Source organism: Hippoglossus hippoglossus, chromosome 11 (genome assembly GCF_009819705.1).
Source record: "Hippoglossus hippoglossus isolate fHipHip1 chromosome 11, fHipHip1.pri, whole genome shotgun sequence".
NCBI lineage: Eukaryota > Metazoa > Chordata > Actinopteri > Pleuronectiformes > Pleuronectidae > Hippoglossus > Hippoglossus hippoglossus.
Genome location: NC_047161.1, coordinates 3247084 through 3267243, shown reverse-complemented (window position 1 = coordinate 3267243; position 20160 = coordinate 3247084). Strand labels below are relative to the sequence as shown.

The 20160-nt window shown below is 41.7% G+C and overlaps 2 protein-coding genes across 5 annotated transcripts; both read left to right on the top strand.

The window, feature by feature from the left end:
- Nucleotides 1-147: 147 nt before the first annotated feature.
- LOC117770980 (major histocompatibility complex class I-related gene protein-like) lies at nucleotides 148-18447 on the top strand. Of its 3 annotated transcripts, XM_034600947.1 has the most exons (8): nucleotides 148-302; nucleotides 1327-1587; nucleotides 2696-2974; nucleotides 3895-4197; nucleotides 5338-5439; nucleotides 5788-5805; nucleotides 6144-6228; nucleotides 6606-6682. In XM_034600947.1, the coding sequence occupies exons 1-7, from the start codon at nucleotides 248-250 to the stop codon at nucleotides 6221-6223; spliced, it is 1098 nt and encodes a 365-aa protein (XP_034456838.1). In that variant the 5' UTR covers nucleotides 148-247; the 3' UTR covers nucleotides 6224-6228; nucleotides 6606-6682. The 3 variants fall into 3 exon arrangements, 2 of the variants coding, with proteins under 2 accessions (XP_034456838.1, XP_034456839.1); XR_004615471.1 differs by lacking the exons at nucleotides 6144-6228; nucleotides 6606-6682 and adding an exon at nucleotides 18349-18447 and having other exon boundaries at nucleotides 5788-5865; XM_034600948.1 differs by lacking the exon at nucleotides 5338-5439.
- LOC117770971 (major histocompatibility complex class I-related gene protein-like) lies at nucleotides 8242-19776 on the top strand. Of its 2 annotated transcripts, XM_034600935.1 has the most exons (8): nucleotides 8243-8347; nucleotides 12123-12383; nucleotides 13855-14133; nucleotides 16305-16607; nucleotides 17821-17922; nucleotides 18271-18288; nucleotides 18804-18888; nucleotides 19266-19776. In XM_034600935.1, exons 1-7 carry the CDS (start codon nucleotides 8293-8295, stop codon nucleotides 18881-18883), a joined length of 1098 nt encoding a protein of 365 aa, XP_034456826.1. In that variant the 5' UTR covers nucleotides 8243-8292; the 3' UTR covers nucleotides 18884-18888; nucleotides 19266-19776. The 2 variants fall into 2 exon arrangements, with proteins under 2 accessions (XP_034456827.1, XP_034456826.1); XM_034600936.1 differs by lacking the exons at nucleotides 17821-17922; nucleotides 18271-18288 and having other exon boundaries at nucleotides 8242-8347.
- The last annotated feature ends 384 nt before the right edge of the window (nucleotides 19777-20160 follow it).

The following is a 20160-nucleotide window of genomic DNA, read 5'->3' as shown; positions in this document are numbered from 1 at the left end:
ACGAGCAGATCTTTACTTTCACTTCCTACTACTACTTCCTTCTACAACCTCAGTTGCTGAGTTTCACCCAGTTTTAAGTGACGTGGAGGCTGATCCTAATTTGCCATTGGCTCAGAGGATGTCCCCGCCCCACAGTTTGTCTTCGTCTCACCTGGTTTTCGTCTCTTGTCTCCACAGTCCGTCTCTCTGTGGAGAAAAGAGCTCATCTACCTTCAGTCCAGCAAAGAGGAATACACCACCGCTCACCATGTTCACTGTACTGTCCCTGCTTCTCCTGGCAGGAGCACACAGCGCGACGGCACGTGAGTTGAAGTCCACGTTTCTACATTATTTGATTGTGTTTGGTCGATTTGAAGTGAAAGGAAAAATGCTCCATGTCTCTAACCTCTTAGCGATCCATGATGAATACATGACAGATGTCTGTTAATACTTTCTAATGTGATAACATCTGCACTGAAGCCGGACTGCTTGATGTGAGTCTGTCACAGATATGAAGGTATCAGCCTTTATGTTTGCACACATGCACCAAGTGTATTTTTACACAATAAACAAAGAAGATGTGCATTTATCTTTACATTTAAAAATATGTATTTAAAAAACCATACGTTTATTTTCTTGATTCAAGTTCTGTTTGGACGCATTATTTGATTTATAATTATTTATAATGAAGCTTATGTTTAACATTTAAACATCAAGTCTCAATTACATGTCTTTGTCATAAGTATTTGACTTTGACATCTTAGGAATCAGAGCCAAACATACACGTGAATTATCTTCAGTCGATGGATCTGAATCAGAAATGTTGTTGACAACCTAATGAACATGTTGTCATATTGTTATTGTTGTCAAATGTTTTCTGAGTCTATACATTTAAAAAATACTCAAGCCCTTCCTGTAACAATGTCCCACTTTCTTTTGTTAACTGGGTCCAGTATAAATGTATATGTGTATATATGGATAAATATATATTGATATATAAAGAGAGAGAAACCAACTATTTAAGGACTTTAAGAATAAAAGTCTCATCGAGTAACTGGAAATTGAAGTAGTGTCATTTCACATTAAATACTCTGCAGTAGAAAATATTATTTTCTAATATTAAACATTTGAGTCGTTAGATTGAATCCATTTTGAAGACGTAGCAGAATATTCAAAGTAAAGAGAGTCTGGACTCTGGAGCAGACGTTTTATCTATGAATGTGTTTTTGTGTTTGTTTACCTCACAACAGCTGAAGTTGTCTTGAATGTGCTTCATGTCTTCTTGACTCTGAGTGATTTATAAAACAGTCTGAAAACTAAAGTCAGGACTTGAACTTTTTCTTGCAGGGACTCACTCTCTGAAGTTTTTCAACACTGGGTCCTCTCAAGTCCAAAACTTTCCAGAATTTGTGTCTGTTGGTTTGGTTGATGAAGTTCAGATCGATTACTATGACAGCAACACAATGAAAGTAGAACCCAAACAGGACTGGATGTTAAAAGCAACTGATTCACAGTACTGGGAGAGTCAGACTCAGATTGCTTTGGGTCACCAGCAGTCCATCAAAAACGACATGGAAAACTTAAAGGAACGCTTCAACCAAACTGGAGGTTTGTTTACATTTCACTCTCTAATAATAACACAACACACACACATACTCACACTCTCACACACATAAACACACACCCACAATCACACACACACACACAATTACTCTCACACACCAAAACACACAATCACACGCAAGCTCACACAAACGCACATGTACAATCTCACTCACACACATAAACATTTTCACTACTTTCTGTTATTTTCTTCAGTTTAAACAAGTAATTGATTAATTAAAAAAATACATAATCAACAAGAATGATAAGTTTGAATCTTAAATATATAAAATAAACAGGAGAGCAACAGATGAACGTCCCTGTGCTGACCACAGTGTGTCCACAAAGTAATAAACACAGCAGAGAATTATACGTTAGATTAGATTCACCCAAACACAGAGTCAAAGCCAGAAGACATTTATATACTGTAGTGCTGAAAAAGACATTTAACTTCTGACCTGATCAGCAGAAAATAATAAAGATCAACAACTGTGAATTAGTTGTTATCAGTAAACTCTGTGGAAGGATGTGTTGTGGGTCAGAGAAGAACTCATGAAACTCAGGAGCAGATCAGGGGCTGATCCAGGAACAGCTTTTATCTCTTTAGGTTTTTCAACGTTTTCCTTGATTTTCAGAGAGTAACTCGCGGATCTTGATGAAACAAATAAGACACGTTTAGGGGACTGATACTTATGAGTGACTGTTGGGCCTTGGTGGAGGTTTGTGTTCTACTGAGGGAGGTTCTAGTTTTATGCTACAGAAATGTGTGTGTGTGTGTGTGTGTGTGTGTGTGTGTGTGTGTGTGAGAGAGAGTGTGTGAGTGTGTCTGTGTGCGTGAGAATGTGTGTCTGTGTGTGAGTGTGTTTGTGTCTGGGTGCGTGTGAGTATGTTTGTGTCTGTGTGCGTGTGCGTGAGAGTGTGTGTGTGTGTTAGTGTGTGAGAGAGAGAGAGATTGTGTGTGTGTGTGTTTGTGTCTGTGTGCGTGAGTGTGTGTGTGTGTGTGTCTCTGTGTGTGTCTTTGTGTGTGTGTCTCTGTGTGTGTGTGTGTCTCTGTGTGTGTGTGTGTGTGGTGAAGATGTGATAATAACAGCTTAGATCTCTGTCTCTCTCTCAGGTGTTCACATTTACCAGTTGATGTTCGGATGTGAATGGGACGATGAGACTGGAGAAGTTAAAGGTTTTCGTCAGCATGGTTATGATGGAGAAGACTTCTTATCATTGGATCTGGAGACAGAGACGTGGATCGCTCCAACACCAAAGAGTTTCATCACCAAACTAAAGTGGGATCAGGATAAAGCTGAACTCGCATATCTTAAGTATTACCACCTCCAGGAGTGTCCTTCCTTTCTGAAGAAGTTCATGGAGCACGGGAGGAGCTCTCTGCTGAGAGCAGGTGACATCACAGAACCTCCATCAACTTAATGTTCCTCTTTCTTTCTCTCTCTCTCTCTCTCTCTGTCTCTCTCTCTCTTTCTCTCTCTCTCTCTCTCTCTCTCTCTCTCTCTCTCTCTCTCTCCTCCTCCTCTCTCCTCCCTCCTCCCTCCCCTCTCTCTCTCTCTCTCTCTCTCTCTCTCTCTCTCTCTCTCTCTCTCTCTCTCTCTCTCTCTCTCTGCTCTTTTCATGCCTCTGCTCTGGCGACACCTATTGGCCACAGGCATCATGCTCTCGGGTCGTCCGTCCGTCCCATTGCTCTGAACGCGATATCTCCAGAATGCTTTGAGGGAATTTCCTCAAATTTGGTGCAAACATTCACTTTGACTCAAGGATTAACTCACTTGATTTTAGTAGTCAAAGGTCAAAGGTCAAGGTCACAGTGACCTCATGTTACTGTGAATGTGACATAATAGGACTGCCCCTAGGGAACTTCATTACACGGCACAGTTCACTTGGAGTCACTGATGAATGGATTAGACCGGGTCCTCTGAAGGATGCCGCCCCTGAATTGAGACCCAGCCGGAGTGTCCTCCCTCCTCACTGCCCGACCGACCTGCACTCACTTTGCACTTTAACAAAAAATACCAACATTAATCAGAAGTGATCAGGACCTGTCCACTACAGGAAGTTTACTTCATAAATACTGTGATATAAAACCTGTCAATAAATACTGTGATATTACTTTTACGTCATATCGTCCACCCCAGTGTCTTTGCATCACTTCAGCCTCTGTCTCTCACTCACATCTCAGTTTGTTCACTTGTCTCGTATATTAACAGACATGACTAATGCAAAATAAATGGAATCAAACAGGAATGATATTATTAGTTTGCAATACATGATAATAACCCATAAACTGTCTTTCTTTTTCCTCCCCAGAGCTTCCCAGGATTTCTCTCCTCCAGAAGTCTCCCTCCTCTCCAGTCAGCTGCCACGCTACAGGTTTCTTCCCCGACAGAGTCAAGTTGTTCTGGAGGAAAGACGGGGAGGAGCTTCATGAGGACGTGGACCTCGGAGAGGTCCTCCCCAACCATGACGAGACCTTCCAGATGAGCGCTGACCTGAAGGTTTCATCAATCCCCCCTGAAGACTGGAGGAGGTACGACTGTGTGTTCCAGATCTCTGGTGTGAAGGAGGGCATCGTCACCAAACTGGACAAAGACTCAGTCGAGTCCAACAGAGGTGAGACTTGAACCAGTGATGACGCTGGGAAACACACATTTCATCTACAATAACAGTCCTGCAGGTCATGTTGGCTGATGTGTAGCAGGAGAAGTTTTCTTTCATCAATGTATATGAATAAATTGAGATCAGTGTTAAACCAGTGCATGTGCCCCCCCTTCACCATCATGTGACCCTGAAAAATTAAGTTAGTTTTAATGTGTCTGCAACAGTGTCTGAGGATTTTATTACTATTATTATTATCATTGATCAATGAGATTTACACATTTATAAATGTTTAAATTGACTTGTATGATTGTATGATTTTATTCCATGAAGTGTTTCTGCAGGTCTCAACTAGAGCCAGACTGATTTATCATTGGTCAGATGTGAGCCTTTCACAGACACACTGGGATCAGGGTGGATGTTTGATATGAAAACTTTTATTCTACAGAATTAATGAAGCAGAAAAAACAAACAAATCTCTCGTTCTTTACCTCGAGTAACAACAGACATTTAGGGACATTTCTTCAGGCAGTTTATAACCATTTCAACCATTGACTGTAAATAAAGATGGACGACATGACGGCTCCTCAGAAGTGAAGCCAAAGCGTCTCGGTCGCTGATTGATGCTATAAAAACAGGGTGAAATGTCATGATTGACAGCTCATGATTGACAGAGCATGTGTATCGGCGGGACCTCGTTACCGTGGCTCCATTCCTCCATTCACTACTGCAGAGTCCAAATGTGCAAGATGGCGGCGTTCGTATCCAGGATATTTTAGCTTCATTTCTGGAAAGTGGGAGGAAGTGGAGACGTGTCGTCTGTGTTTATTTCCATTAGTCTATGATTTCAACATGTGAACATTATAGTCACTGTTAAGACTCGACTGCTGCTCTGTTGTAGAAGATGAGTCCATGAAATGATTTAGTTACTGGAAGTAAAGTTTAGGACAAACCAGCGTGAATAAGCACAGATACAGTCATTATGTACAGATGAAAACTGAAAGTAGAAACAACAGCAGGACAAACTCACACGTTTAGTGTCTGTGTGTGTTTGTTGTGTCTCAGGACAGGATTGTGGTTCAGGGAGATTCTTGTCGTCCAACCTGCTTCATCTGTTCAGGTTGTGATGCTTTGTTTTTTTATTCTGCTCAACAGAGAAGCCCACCGACGTGACCACCATCATCATCATCACTGCAGTGGTCGCTCTCGCTGTCGTCAGCGCTGTCATTGGACTGATGGTGTACAGGAGGAAGAAAGGTGAGAGACCAACACAGAAGCTTTGTCCAATATGTTTCTGGTGTTTTGATTTTAGACTTTCTAATTAATGCTCGTTCAGATCAAACCTCACGAAACAAACTTCAGTTCCTCACACACCAACATCTGTTTCAAGAGCTGCAGGGTTCACACAAAGTTTTCTAACTTCCCTCTGCACCACAGACTGTTTATAAAAAGCTCTGCACACAGCGTCCAGCACACAAACAATAAGAAGTGACAGTATGTTGTCGATCGTTTGAGGAGGATCGCCACTGGAGAAAAACATGACACAATTCTGTTTGTGTTTTTACTGTAATAACTGAAATCATTTGTATTTTCTTTTTATTTCAGCCCAATGTACCTCACCTGGTAAGTAAAACTTCTATTTCTATTCTGTTTTCTTTTTATACTAACATGCTTCATGAGGACATCACGTCACGTTTGCACAGCAGCTGAAAGTACTAACATGTCCACAAATGTTCACTCAGGCCTTGTCTACACTACGGCCCATATTTATTTCAGTGGATATGAGGCTCCCCACAGGAACCTGACCCAGTGCAGGACTCTAGTAAACCCTCTGTAGATTAGATTGGGTTGATTTCGTGCTGCAGAGAGTTTTCAGGACTGTTCCCTGCAGTGTTGGTTGTTTGTAATAAAAGTGTCTGTTCAGAGGAGGATGGACTAACGATGTGTTTCTGACCTCACAGCTGGAACAGATCCAGGTGCCTCACAGCCGCTGAGATCAGGTGAACAAGGTTCTAATTCTCCAAGTGAGACGTCCTCCTGAACACAGTGAGTTGCTTCATCTGTTCAACAAAACTGCCTCAAACTAAGTGCAAAGTAACATATGTGTGATCATGTGTAAAACCTGTTTTAATTAGAAATAAAACAATCTGCTGAGAGCAAGGCACAGATCAGAAACCTTCACGTTAATAGGACAGATTAAATGTTGAATTAAAACTCAAATATCAGCAGTGACACAACAATTAAAATGTTAATAAACCCGATATTTAGGGCTTATCAATTTAAGATTAGTGTATTTTTTCTGAGTAAACTTTAATTTCACTGAGAGAATCATGGAAATATTAGGTCTCAATACTGTAAATACATAAAATACGTGGCTTTGTGGAACTGAACATTTCATTTTTATTTCTTTTTTCTCTCTTCAGGTTTATGGACGAGAAGCAGTGTCACCACAGTCTCCCTCTTACGCTGGGAACTCATTGATTATTCATCACTCAAATCATAAACTGATATTCAGGGTCAGACATTATCAGCTTCACACTTGACCTGTGTGTTGTTAAGGGCCCAAGGAAGTGCAGCATTGAATCTGGTGTGATTTGGACAAGTGATACAATCAATGTTAATAGAATTCAAATAAACGGGCGACCGGAGCTCTGTAGCAGCTGCGGCTGGGACTCGTCAGCGTGAGTGACTTTGTTGATCGGGACGACAACAGCTGATTCTCCAGTTGTGGTTCTGCAGACGGTCGAGCTTCACTGAGCTTTGAACAAACAGGAGAACGGCTCTTTGTGAGTCCAGCAGCAGCTCTTTGTCTGTCGCTGCTCAGATTACTGCAGGTCACTTTGACAGTTTCACAAAGTTGTTCATCATCACTGTGGTGAATCGTGTTGATAATTCGACTCAGACACAAATCATCCAGTTAATGATTCAATTTCATTTTCCAGGAAATATACTGATTCATGATTTATACGAAGTAACATCAAATTACACACAATGATGAGTTGTTGTCACACACGGACACACAACACGAGCATTAGTACAAAATTAGTTTTCCAGATGTGTAAATATTCAGATTTTATTTCTAATTTGGCCTGAACAAGAAATTAATTAATCAAGAGTTGCTTGTTTTGTTTTTGTTTGGTTATATTCATGCTTTGCTGTGTTCTTAACCGTTATAAGTTCATTTTAGTGGAGATTATAAAAGTGTTGTGGGATGTTTTAAGTATCTCATATGAAATGTTCTGTTAATATTTCCTGTGTTTTGTGTTTTGCCAACATAACTTTGGCAACTTCGGCAACTTTACAAATTTAACTTAGTAAAGTTAGTTGAAGCAAATACGTTTACAAATCCATTAAATAATCTCTGTTGATTATATTTAGAAATCGCAGTAACACAGTTTCAAGTTTTCATTTTTACAGTGTGGAAACTGAACGTTGACGCTCAATTTCTCTTCTTGTTGGGTTTTTATAGATAAATGTTACATTAAGCTGCTTTGCTGTTTCAATCCTTTTGTACTTCTGTTTTTAATAAAGTCTCTGATGTTCTCTGGGATTTCTGCCTCTTTGTGATTCAACGTGTAGAAAAGTTCAACACATCTGTGAAAGTTCAAATGTTCATTATTGTCCCAGAGAATAAACTAATGTGGATTTGACCTGTAAGAGCAGCAAGGAAAAAGCTATTTGGTCAAACCTGTGACTCTCAACAGGAAAATCACAAAGACATTTTACACATGACAAGAAAATGATTGTGGTGGTTTTATTATGAAGGAAATTCTCATGTTTGATTTGCTGCTGTCTTTAATAATCTCATTATTATTATTATACAGTTGTTTTTGTAGTCGTGTGTAAAACCACTTTGTGATCTCTCGCTCACACTCACTCTACACAAACACATCCTCACGAGCAGATCTTTACTTTCACTTTTCCTTTCACCAAGTTTTAAGTGACGTGGAGGCTGATCCTCAATTCCCATTGGCTCAGAGGATGTCCCCGCCTCACAGTTTGTCCTCGTGTCCCCTGGTTTTCGTCTCTTTTCTCCACGGTCCGTCTCTCTGTGGAGAAAAGAGCTCATCTATCTTCAGTCCAGCAAAGAGGAATACACCACCGCTCACCATGTTCACTGTACTGTCCCTGCTTCTACTGACAGGTGCACACAGCGCGACGGCACGTGAGTTAAAGTCCACGTTTCTACTTTATTTTATTGTGTTTGGTCGATTTGAAGTGAAACTAAAAATTCTCCATGTTTTTAAAAGACACTAAAATGATTTCAGGTCTATTGTAATGTTTGATGTTTGAAGTTTAGTAACGTTTCAAAGACATGATTTAAAAGTTCATGTTAGTGAATGTCATCGATCTCATGTAAGAAGGAAAGATTATATTCTATTTCTGAAAAGATCAACTGAACAGGGACTTTTCTTTCTTTGGATCCTGACCGTTATTTGACTTCTTACTCTGGTCAGAACCATTAAGATCGACACGGTCCGAGCTGGTTCTGGACGAAATGACGCAGCGATTCTGAAGCGAAAGAGTCCAACAGACTCCGATGAATCAGGAAACAGTGAAAAACGAAGCCACGTTTAAACTCAGCGATAAAACAAAGAGTTTCTTGTCTTGTGCACATTATGAACTTTATTATTTCAGACTTAGTTGTTCATGATGTGTCTCATGTTTCATGTTGGTTTATAAAACGTTGTGAAGAAATAACAGGTTCAGTCTGTTGATATGAATCAAGACTGTTATTTATGTAAATATATATATTTTAACATCATTTTAGTTATTTATGAGGGTTAGGGTTAGGAGGGTTTGGCACGGCTCAGACCAACCTATTTGCATCAGCAGAGACAACCCACTGCAGGATGTGGTTCTCTCTGAAAGTCAAGGGAGGTCCTCTAGGCCTAGATGCACTATCTCAAGAATGGCCGGAAGAGTTGTTGTACACTTTTCCTCCATTCCCTCTGATTCCCCAGGTACTCAACCGGATCGCCTCGGGCCACTACGAGGTGCTGTTAATAGCCCCCAGGTGGCCAGGGAGGCATTGGTTCCCAACGCTCCTTCGCCTGGTTCACGGTCATGGCCCCTGCCAGTCAGGGCAGACCTCCTCTCACAGGCAGAAGGTCAGATATGGCACCCCAGATCACACATCCCCCCCTAACCCTCTCAGTGCCTCTCTCAGGGGTTAGATGAGGCTGTCCTGAAGACCATAGACAATGCCCGGTATCCCTCCACTCGGGCTAACTACGGCCAAAAGTGGAGGGTGTTTTCTAGATGGTGTCACAACAGACAGGAAAATCCAGCCACTTGTCCTATTGAGCTGGTTCTCCGCTTCCTTCAGTCACTTTTGGACTCGAACAGGGCGCCCAGCACTATTAAGGTATAAACTGCTGCAATTTCTTTCTTCCACAAGACAGTTGGAGATGTTACAGTTGGGAGACATCCTTTAGTGTCTCAGTTCAATAAAGGAGCATACCGCCTGCGACCAAGCAGGGCTCCCAGGGCTCCATCATGGGAACTCCCCTTGGTATTACGGTCCCTGATGCAGTCTCCCTATGAACCCATAGGGTAATCCAGCCTTAAGTTTCTGTCTCACAATGAAGCTTTCCTCCTGGCTATATGCTCTGCCAAGAGGGTGAGTGAGTTGCATGCTCTGTCTGTAAGTGACGATTGTTTAAGATGGAGGGCAGGTGACTCAGGGGTGTCTCTCTGGACAAACCCCTTGTTTTTGCCTAAAGTCATAAATCCTCAGATGGTAAATCAGGTGGTTGGATCAGCACTTTTCCACCTGATCCAGCTCTACTGCAGGAGGAAGCCAGCCTGCCTACTTTGTGCCCAGTAAGGGCACTGAAGGCTTAAATTGCACGCACACAGTCTTTGAGGGGCTCACACTCTGTTATTTGTCTGTTTTGGTGGTAAAAAAGTCGGCCACCCTGTGTCTAAACAGTGTTTGTCCCATTGGATTGTTAACACTATCGCTGAGGCCTATTCTGGCCTTGGTAGCTCATTCCACCAGGAGTGTGGCCACTTCCTGGGCTTCTTTGAGGGGGGTCCCTCTTTCAGACAAGGAGAACACGCTCAGCGGGGTGCTTCATGGCCGGCGAGCCCAGCCCCCTAAGGTCACTCACGTGACTTTGTTGTAATATGGTCTCGAGGATAGGGAGATGAGGGCATCATTCAAGGTAAAGACCGTGGTGACGGTCATCGTTCGGTCTCATAGATCCATAGTTATAGTCATAACTTACGTTATTCATCTAAACTGTGTAAACTGACAAATATGACGACGACTCAGGTTTGGGTTTTTTATTGTAGTCAGTAGATGGCGCTGTTTCCATAGTAACAGGAAGCTGCTGAGGACAAACAGCTTCCTGCTTTGTTGGTACAATGTTCAACATCATTTAGGCTGATAAAGACCGTGTGACGGTTCTGTACAAAGCAGCGACTCAGTAGCAAAAGGAAGCACGGGAGACAAAAAATAAAGTACAAAATAAAACTTTACTTTAGCAATCCAGAGGTCATACACGGGTAGGCAGTCAGAGAAGCAAACAAGTCCATTCAGGGAAAAAGCACAAAATCCAAAGTCGGTAATCCAGGCAGAGTCCAAAACCAGGTAAGCAAACACACGGAACTTAACGCTGGAGAGCATGAACACACGAAGGAGACAATGACAATCTGGCAGAGGGTGAGGGGAAACACAGGGTATAAATAGGGAAAGCTTAATGACAAACAAGGTACAGGTGTGTGGGGAAACCAACAGGAAGTAGAACTAGACACTAGACACAAGAACCCAGACAACAAAATAAAACAGGAAGTGAATACAAACAGACACAGACTGAACAGATTATTACAGACTGTGAGTAACATCACTGACATGAGATATTACTAATTAATGATCTGTTATCAATGTGACCTCCTCCTCCAATACAATCAACACACATTGTTACGAACACAAAACACAAATTCATCTCTAATGTAAATGATGTCAGTGAAAAGAAGCAGGGAGACAAAGAATCAGGACGAGGCTGCCTCCATGATGAATACATGACAGATGTCTGTTAATACTTTCTAATGTGATAACATCTGCACTGATGCCGGACTGCTTGATGTGAGTCTGTCACAGATATGAAGGTATCAGCCTTTATGTTTGCACACATGCACCAAGTGTATTTTTACACAATAAACAAAGAAGATGTGCATTTATCTTTACATTTAAAAAAATGTATCTAAAAAACGACACGTTTATTTTCTTAATTCAAGTTCTGTTTGGACGCATTATTAGATTCATAGTTATTTATAATGAAGCTTCTGTTTAACATTTAAACATCAAGTCTCAATTACATGTCTTTGTCACAAGTATTTGACTTTGACATCTTAGGAATCAGAGCCAAACATACAGATGAATTATTTTCAGTCGATGGATCTGAATCAGAAATGTTGTTGACAACCTAATGAACATGTTGTCTTATTGTTATTGTTGTCAAATGTTTTCTGAGTCTATACATTTAAAAAATAGTCCTTCCTGTAATAATGTCCCACTTTGTTTTGTTCACTGGGTTCAGTATAAATGTATATGTGTATATATGGATAAATATATATTGATATACAAAGAGAGAGAAACCAACTATTTAAGGACTTTAAGAATAAAAGTCTCAGAGTAACTGGAAATTGAAGTAGTTTTCACTTCACATTAAATACTCTGCAGTAGAAAATATGACTTTCTAATATTAAACATTTGAGTCGTTAGATTGAATCCATTTTTAAGACGTAGCAGAATATTCAAAGTAAAGAGAGTCTGGACTCTGGAGCAGACGTTTTATCTATGAATGTATTTTTGTGTTTGTTTACCTCACAACAGCTGAAGTTGTCTTGAATGAGCTTCATGTCTTCTTGACTCTGAGTGATTTATAAAACAGTCTGAAAACTAAAGTCAGGACTTGAACTTTTTCTTGCAGGGATTCACTCTCTGAAGTTTTTCGTCACTGGGTCCTCTCAAGTCCAAAACCTTCCAGAGTTTGTGGCTGTGTGTTTGGTTGATGAAGTTCAGGTAGGTCACTATGACAGCAACACAAAGAAAGCAGAACTCAAACAGGGCTGGATGTTAAACGCAACAGATTCACAGTTCTGGGAGAGTGAGACTCAGAATGCTTTGGGTGAACAGCAGTCCATCAAAAACTACATGGAAATCTTAAAGGAACGCTTCAACCAAACTGGAGGTTTGTTTACATTTAACTCTCTAATAATAACACAACACACACACACACACTCTCACACACATACACACACTCTCTCTCACACTCTCACACACATAAACACGCACCCACAATCACACACACACACAATTACACTCACACACCAAAACACAATCACACGCACGCTCACACAAACGCACTCACACATTAACACGCAATCACACATAAACGCACGCGCACACATATACACACACGCAATCACACTTAAACACACAAACACACACAGACATTTTCATTAATTTGATTTGATCCAAAATATTTACTAATTAATCAAACATGTGATCAATAGATTTTTAAATGATCAGAATTTTTTTTATCAAGTAAAAATCTCAGATGTTTTGTGATGTTTCTTAAATATTAGAGTTTGTTGCTTCTCGTACTTTTTGATGAATTAAAAACAGTCACAGACATTTTCACTACTTTCTGATATTTTCTTCAGTTTAAACAAGTAATTGATTAATTAAAAAAATACATAATCAACAAGAATGATAAGTTTGAATCTTAAATATATAAAATAAACAGGAGAGCAACAGGTGAACGTCCCTGTGCTGACCACAGTGTGTCCACAAAGTAATAAACACAGCAGAGAATTACACGTTAGATCAGATTCACCCAAACACAGAGTCAAAGCCAGAAGACATTTATATACTGTAGTGCTGAAAAAGACATTTAACTTATGACTTGATCAGCAGAAAATAATAAAGATCAACAACTGTGAATTAGTTGTTATCAGTAAACTCTGTGGAAGGATGTGTTGTGGGTCAGAGAAGAACTCATGAAACTCAGGAGCAGATCAGGGGCTGATCCAGGAACAGCTTTTATCTCTTTAGGTTTTTCAACGTTTTCCTTGATTTTCAGAGAGTAACTCGCGGATCTTGATGAAACAAATAAGACACGTTTAGGGGACTGATACTTATGAGTGACTGTTGGGCCTTGGTGGAGGTTTGTACTGTGTGTGTGTGTGTGTGTGTGTGTGAGAGTGTGTCTCTGTGTGTATGTATGTGTGTGTCTGTGTGAGTGTGTTTGTGTCTGTGTGCGGATGTGTATGTTTCTCTGTGTGTGTCTGTGTGTGTGAGTATGTGTTTGTGTGTGAATATGTCTCTCTGTGTGTGTCTCTGTGTGTGTGGGTCTCTGTGTGTGTGTGTCTCTCTGTGTGTGTGTCTGTGTGTGTGTGTGTGTGTGTGTGTGTGTCTCTCTGTGTGTGTGTCTCTGTGTGTGTGTGTCTCTCTGTGTCTGTCTCTGTGTGTGTGTGTGTGTGTGTGTGTGTGTGTGTGTCTCTCTGTGTGTGTCTCTCTGTGTGTGTGTCTCTGTGTGTGTGTGTGTGTGTGTCTCTCTCTGTGTGTGTGTCTCTCTGTGTGTGTGTCTCTCTGTGTGTGTCTCTGTGTGTGTGGTGAAGATGTGATAATAACAGCTCAGATCTCTGTCTCTCTCTCAGGTCTTCACATTTACCAGGTGATGACTGGATGTGAATGGGACGATGAGACTGGAGAAGTTAAAGGTTATGATCAGCATGGTTATGATGGAGAAGACTTCATATCATTGGACCTGGAGACAGAGACGTGGATCGCTCCAACACCACAGAGTGTCATCACCAAACTGCAGTGGGATCAGGATAAAGCTAGACTCGCATATATTAAGTACTACTACCTCCAGGTGTGTCCTTCCATTCTGAAGAAGTTCCTGGAGCACGGGAGGAGCTCTCTGCTGAGAACAGGTGACATCACAGAACCTCCATCAACTTAATGTTCCTCTTTCTTTCTCTGTGGTAGCGAACGAGAGAAATACACAGAAGCTGGGACTCAGTCTGCTCTCTGTCTATTATCATCACTCTGTCTCTCTGTCTCTCTCTCTGTCTCTCTCTCTCTCTCTCTCTCTCTCTCTCTCTCTCTCTCTCTCTTTCTCTCTCTCTCTCTCTTTCTCTCTCTCTCTCTCTGTCTCTCTCTCTCTCTCTCTCTCTCTCTCTCTCTCTCTCTCTCTCTCTCTCTCTCTCTCTCTCTCTCTCTCTCTCTCTCTGCTTTTTTCATGCCTCCGCTCTGGTGACACCTAGTGGCCGCAGGCATCATGCTCTCGGGTCGTCCCTCCCATTGCTCTGAACATGATATCTCCAGAATGCTTTGAGGAAATCTCCTCAAATTTGGTGCAAACATTCACTTTGACTCAAGGATTAACTCACTTGATTTTAGTAGTCAAAGGTCAAAGGTCAAGGTCACCGTGGCCTCAAACAATAGTTTTTTCTTGAATGTGATATCTTAACATCAGCTTGAATGAATTTCTTCAAATTTAGTACAAACATTCACTTTGACTCACAAATGAACTGAATACATTTTGGTGGACAAAGGTCAAAAGGTCAAGGTCACGGTAGCCGCACAAATGTTTATGTTTTTTTTAACATGATATCGTAAGATGAGCTTCAGATTTGGTACAAACTTTCACATGGACTCAAAGATTGATTGGTGGATTCGATTTTGGTGCCTGGAGGTCAAAGGTCAAGGTCACAGTGACCTCATGTTACTGTGAATGTGACATAATAGGATATATTAAAGGGGACATAGCATGCAAATTCCACTTTGTTAGTGCTTCTACAGGTTAATGTGGGTATCTGGCTCATGTCTACCAACCCCAAAACTCTGGGAAAAAAACACTCGCGTGTTTTGTTATGGTTCCTCTAAGTCAGAAACGTCATGCTTGAGTGACTCGATTGAGCTTCCTGGGTTTTGTGTCGTAACAAGGTACTGGAAGTCTCCCTACATGGCCTTGGCCCACCCCCCACCTCACCCCCCCCACCCCCCCCCCCCACCTCACCCCCCCCACCCCCCCCACCCCCCACCCCCCGTCCCCCCACACTCGTTAAGCCGGGTTTACACCGGACGCAGCGAGGCTGCGAGGCAGTGCAGCGCCGTTCCCAAGCGCGCAGCCGCCTGGCTGTTCACACGGGACGAGCATTTCTCCGCTGGTCAGCCCGCGATTCACTCACATGTGGCATTTGTCTGGATCGTTGGGACTGGGAGGCTGCAGCAGCTGCTCGGGCGCGACCGCTTGCTCTCCCATGCGTGAGCTGGAATTTGTGTCAACGCCACACAGCCAGCAGTGTGGAAGACCTCCGTAGTGTTCAGCACTACTGTAGCACCGGCACAAACACAGAGCCCCCCCACTCGTTACGCCGGGTTACACCGGACGCGGAAGCGCCGCTGCGAGGCAGCGCAGCGCCGTTCTCAAGTGCGCAGCCGCCTGGCTGGTCACACGGGACGTGCATTTCTCCGCGCTGGTCAGCCCCATAGACTGTATATATAAGGTCAGCCCGCGATTCTGCTTTCTCCGCTTGTTGTTGTACCCGTTGAATGTCGGGGTTCGGGGGTAAATGATGGTCTTCATAGCCCCCCCCACCCCTCTCTTTCTCTCTCTGTCTGGCTGCTTGTGTGCTTGTAGTGGGGGGGCAGAGGGGGACATTTAATTATGTGATTGGGAAAATTAAAACTCCAGGACAACAAGGGGAATACAAAGTATGGGATGCATATTTGATAATTTATATCATATAAAATATGTAATTTATATCGTTTAAAATCATGGGGGGAGAGGGGGGAGGGGGGAGCTGGCTCATTCGCATTTAAAGGAACAGGCACTCAAAACAGGTCACTCTGTGGAGGGCTGTTTTATACAGGGTAAAAAGGCTGTTTGAAATGATCCTTGTGGTATTTTGACCAAAGTATGTTACAGACATTTCATTAAGACCCCAAGGAACCATATCAACTTGTGGTAAAATGGGCATGCTATGTCCCCTTTAACAGACATGACTAATGCAAAATAAATGGAATCAAACAGGAATGATATTATTAGTGTGCAATACATTATAATAACCCATAAACTGTCTTTCTTTTTCCTCCCCAGAGCTTCCCAGGATTTCTCTCCTCCAGAAGTCTCCCTCCTCTCCAGTCAGCTGCCACGCTACAGGTTTCTTCCCCGACAGCGTCATGTTGTTCTGGAGGAAAGACGGGGAGGAGCTTCATGAGGACGTGGACCTCGGAGAGGTCCTCCCCAACCATGACGGGACCTTCCAGATGAGCGCTGACCTGAAGGTTTCATCAATCTCCCCTGAAGACTGGAGGAGGTACGACTGTGTGTTCCAGATCTCTGGTGTGAAGGAGGACATCGTCACCAAACTGGACAAAGACTCAGTCGAGTCCAACAGAGGTGAGACTTGAACCAGTGATGACGCTGAGAAACTCACATTTCATCTACAGTAACAGTCCTGCAGGTCATGTTGGCTGATGTGTAGCAGGAGAAGTTTTCTTTCATCAATGTATATGAATAAATTTAGATCAGTGTTAAACCAGTGCATGTGCCCCCCCTTCACCATCATGTGACCCTGAAAAGTTAAGTTAGTTTTAATGTGTCTGCAACAGTGTCTGAGGATTTTATTACTATTATTATTTTTCATTGATCAATTAGATTTACACATTTATAAATGTTTAAATTTACTTGTATGATTGTATGATTTTATTCCATGAAGTGTTTCTGCAGGTCTCAACTAGAGCCAGACTGATTTATCATTGGTCAGATGTGAGCCTTTCACAGACACACTGGGATCAGGGTGGATGTTTGATATGAAAACTTTTATTCTACAGAATTAATGAAGCAGAAAAAACAAACAAATATCTCGTTCTTTACCTCGAGCAACAACAGACATTTAGGGACATTTCTTCAGGCAGTTTATAACCATTTCAACCATTGACTGTAAATAAAGATGGACGACATGACGGCTCCTCAAAAGTGAAGCCAAAGCGTCTCAGTCGCCGATTGATGCTATAAAAACAGGGTGAAATGTCATGATTGACAGCTCATGATTGACAGCTCATGATTGACAGCTCGTGATTGACAGCTCATGATTGACAGCTCATGATTGACAGCTCATGATTGACAGAGCATGTGTATCGGCGGGACCTCGTTACCGTGGCTCCATTCCTCCATTCACTACTGCACAGAGTCCAAATGTGCAAGATGGCGGCGTTCGTATCTGGGATATTTTAGCTTCATTTCAGGAAAGTGGGAGGAAGTGGAGACGTGTCGTCTGTGTTTATTTCCATTAGTCTATGATTTCAACATGTGAACATTATAGTCACTGTTAAGACTCGACTGCTGCTCTGTTGTAGAAGATGAGTCCATGAAATGATTTAGTTACTGGAAGTAAAGTTTAAGACAAACCAGCGTGAATAAGCACAGATACAGTCATTATGTCCAGAAGAAAACTGAAAGTAGAAACAACAGCAGGACAAACTCACACGTTTAGTGTCTGTGTGTGTTTGTTGTGTCTCAGGACAGGAGTGTGGTTCAGGGAGATTTTTGTCGTCCAACCTGCTTCATCTGTTCAGGTTGTGATGCTTTGTTTTTTTATTCTGCTCAACAGAGAAGCCCACCGACGTGACCACCATCATCATCATCACTGCAGTGGTCGCTCTCGCTGTCGTCAGCGCTGTCATTGGACTCATCGTGTACAGGAGGAAGAAAGGTGAGAGACCAACACAGAAGCTTTGTCCAATATGTTTCTGGTGTTTTGATTTTAGACTTTCTAATTAATACTCGTTCAGATCAAACCTCACGAAACAAACTTCAGTTCCTCACACACCAACATCTGTTTCAAGAGCTGCAGGGTTCACACAAAGTTTTCTAACTTCCCTCTGCACCACAGACTGTTTATAAAAAGCTCTGCACACAGCGTCCAGCACACAAACAATAAGAAGTGACAGTATGTTGTCGATGGTTTGAGGAGGATCGTCACTGGAGAAAAACATGACACAATTCTGTTTGTGTTTTTACTGTAATAACTGAAATCATTTGTATTTTCTTTTTATTTCAGCCCAATGTCCCTCACCTGGTAAGTAAAACTTCTATTTCTATTCTGTTTTCTTTTTATACTAATATGCTTTATGAGGACATCACGTCACGTTTGCACAGCAGCTGAAAGTACTAACATGTCCAGTTTTATAAAACACCCCCAACACCTCTTTGGTCCACTTTGTACTGGTCCACTTTGTACTGGTCCACACCGGCAACAGTCAGGGAGGCGTTATGTTTTCAGGCTGTTCATCCGTTCGTTCCCATCTTGTGAACACGATATCTCAGGAATGCCTCGAGGGAATTTCTTTAAATTTGCCACAAATGTTCACTCAGGCCTTGTCTACACTACTGCCCATATTTATTTCAATGGCTACGAGGCTCCCCACAGGAACCTGACCCAGTGCAGGACTCTAGTAAACCCTCTGTAGATTAGATTGGGTTGATTTCGTGCTGAAGAGAGTTTTCAGGACGGTTCCCTGCAGTGTTGGTGGTTTGTAATAAAAGTGTCTGTTCAGAGGAGGATGGACTAACGATGTGTTTCTGACCTCACAGCTGGAACAGATCCAGTTTCCTTACAGCCGCTGAATTCAGGTGAACAAGGTCCTAATTCTCCAAGTGAGACGTCCTCCTGAACACAGTGAGTTGCTTCATCTGTTCAACAAAACTGCCTCAAACTAAGTGCAAAGTAACATATGTGTGATCATGTGTAAAACCTGTTTTAATTAGAAATAAAAAAATCTGCTGAGAGCAAGGCACAGATCAGAAACATTCACGTTAAAAGGACAGATTAAATGTTGAATTAAAACTCAAATATCAGCAGTGACACAACAATTCAAATGTTAATAAACCCAATATTAAGGGCTTATCAATTTAAGATTAGTGTATTTTTTCTGAGTAAGCTTTAATTTCACTGAGAGAATCATGAAAATATTAGGTCTCAATACTGTAAATACATAAAATACGTGGCTTTGTGGAACTGAACATTTCATTTTTATTTCTTTTTTCTCTCTTTAGGTTTATGGACGAGAAGCAGTGTCACCACAGTCTCCCCCTTACGCTGGGAACTCATTGATTATTCATCACTCAAATCATAAACTGATATTCAGGGTCAGACATTGATTGAAATACAAACAACACAACTGACAAATATGAAAAATAAATGGTGGCGTTGATTAAATTTGATCTTTTAGTTAAAAATAAGAAATGTAATCTTCCCTCTGATAAATGTTTGTTTAAATATTGGTAAATCAAATGAGGATTATTACTTTTTCTTTACCTGGAGTGAAGTAAAACACATTTTCAAAAACAATGAAAGTATCACAACACTGTTCACATGCAGTTAATTTAAAGATCATCGTAGTTACAGTTTTATATTCCTGGTGTTGGGGCATCCTTGTAAAATCATTTAAATAATACAAATCTAAATGTACATATATAGACACCAACACATCCACATCTTAGGGTCTGGAAATATAATCTGTCTCATGATTCCATAAATCTGTTGGTATGTGACTCACGAATCTCGCCTTGTTAACATTTACACTGCAAAAATTAAAAGGTTCGAACAGCGCAAAATTACTGAACTTATCTTTCGTAAGTTTAAAAACTTCACATTTTCTCAAAGCTGCGAGTTCTAGTGTCCCTGCTCGTCAGGCTCCAGAGGATTCAAGCTGTTTATTCCACATGCAGACGTGAAGTTGATCACCCTGAGCAGTGATGTTCTCCATATGAACATTTGAACACATTGATATTGTCTTGTTGACTCAGTGTTTTCTCTGTCACATGTCAATCACACACATTGTCCACGAAGCTGTCAGGGGTAGTTTTAGCATTCTGATTCTTGCTTATGGACACTTGGGCATGCGGACTGGAGTAGCTGGGGATCGAACCTGTGCTCCTCTGGTTAGTG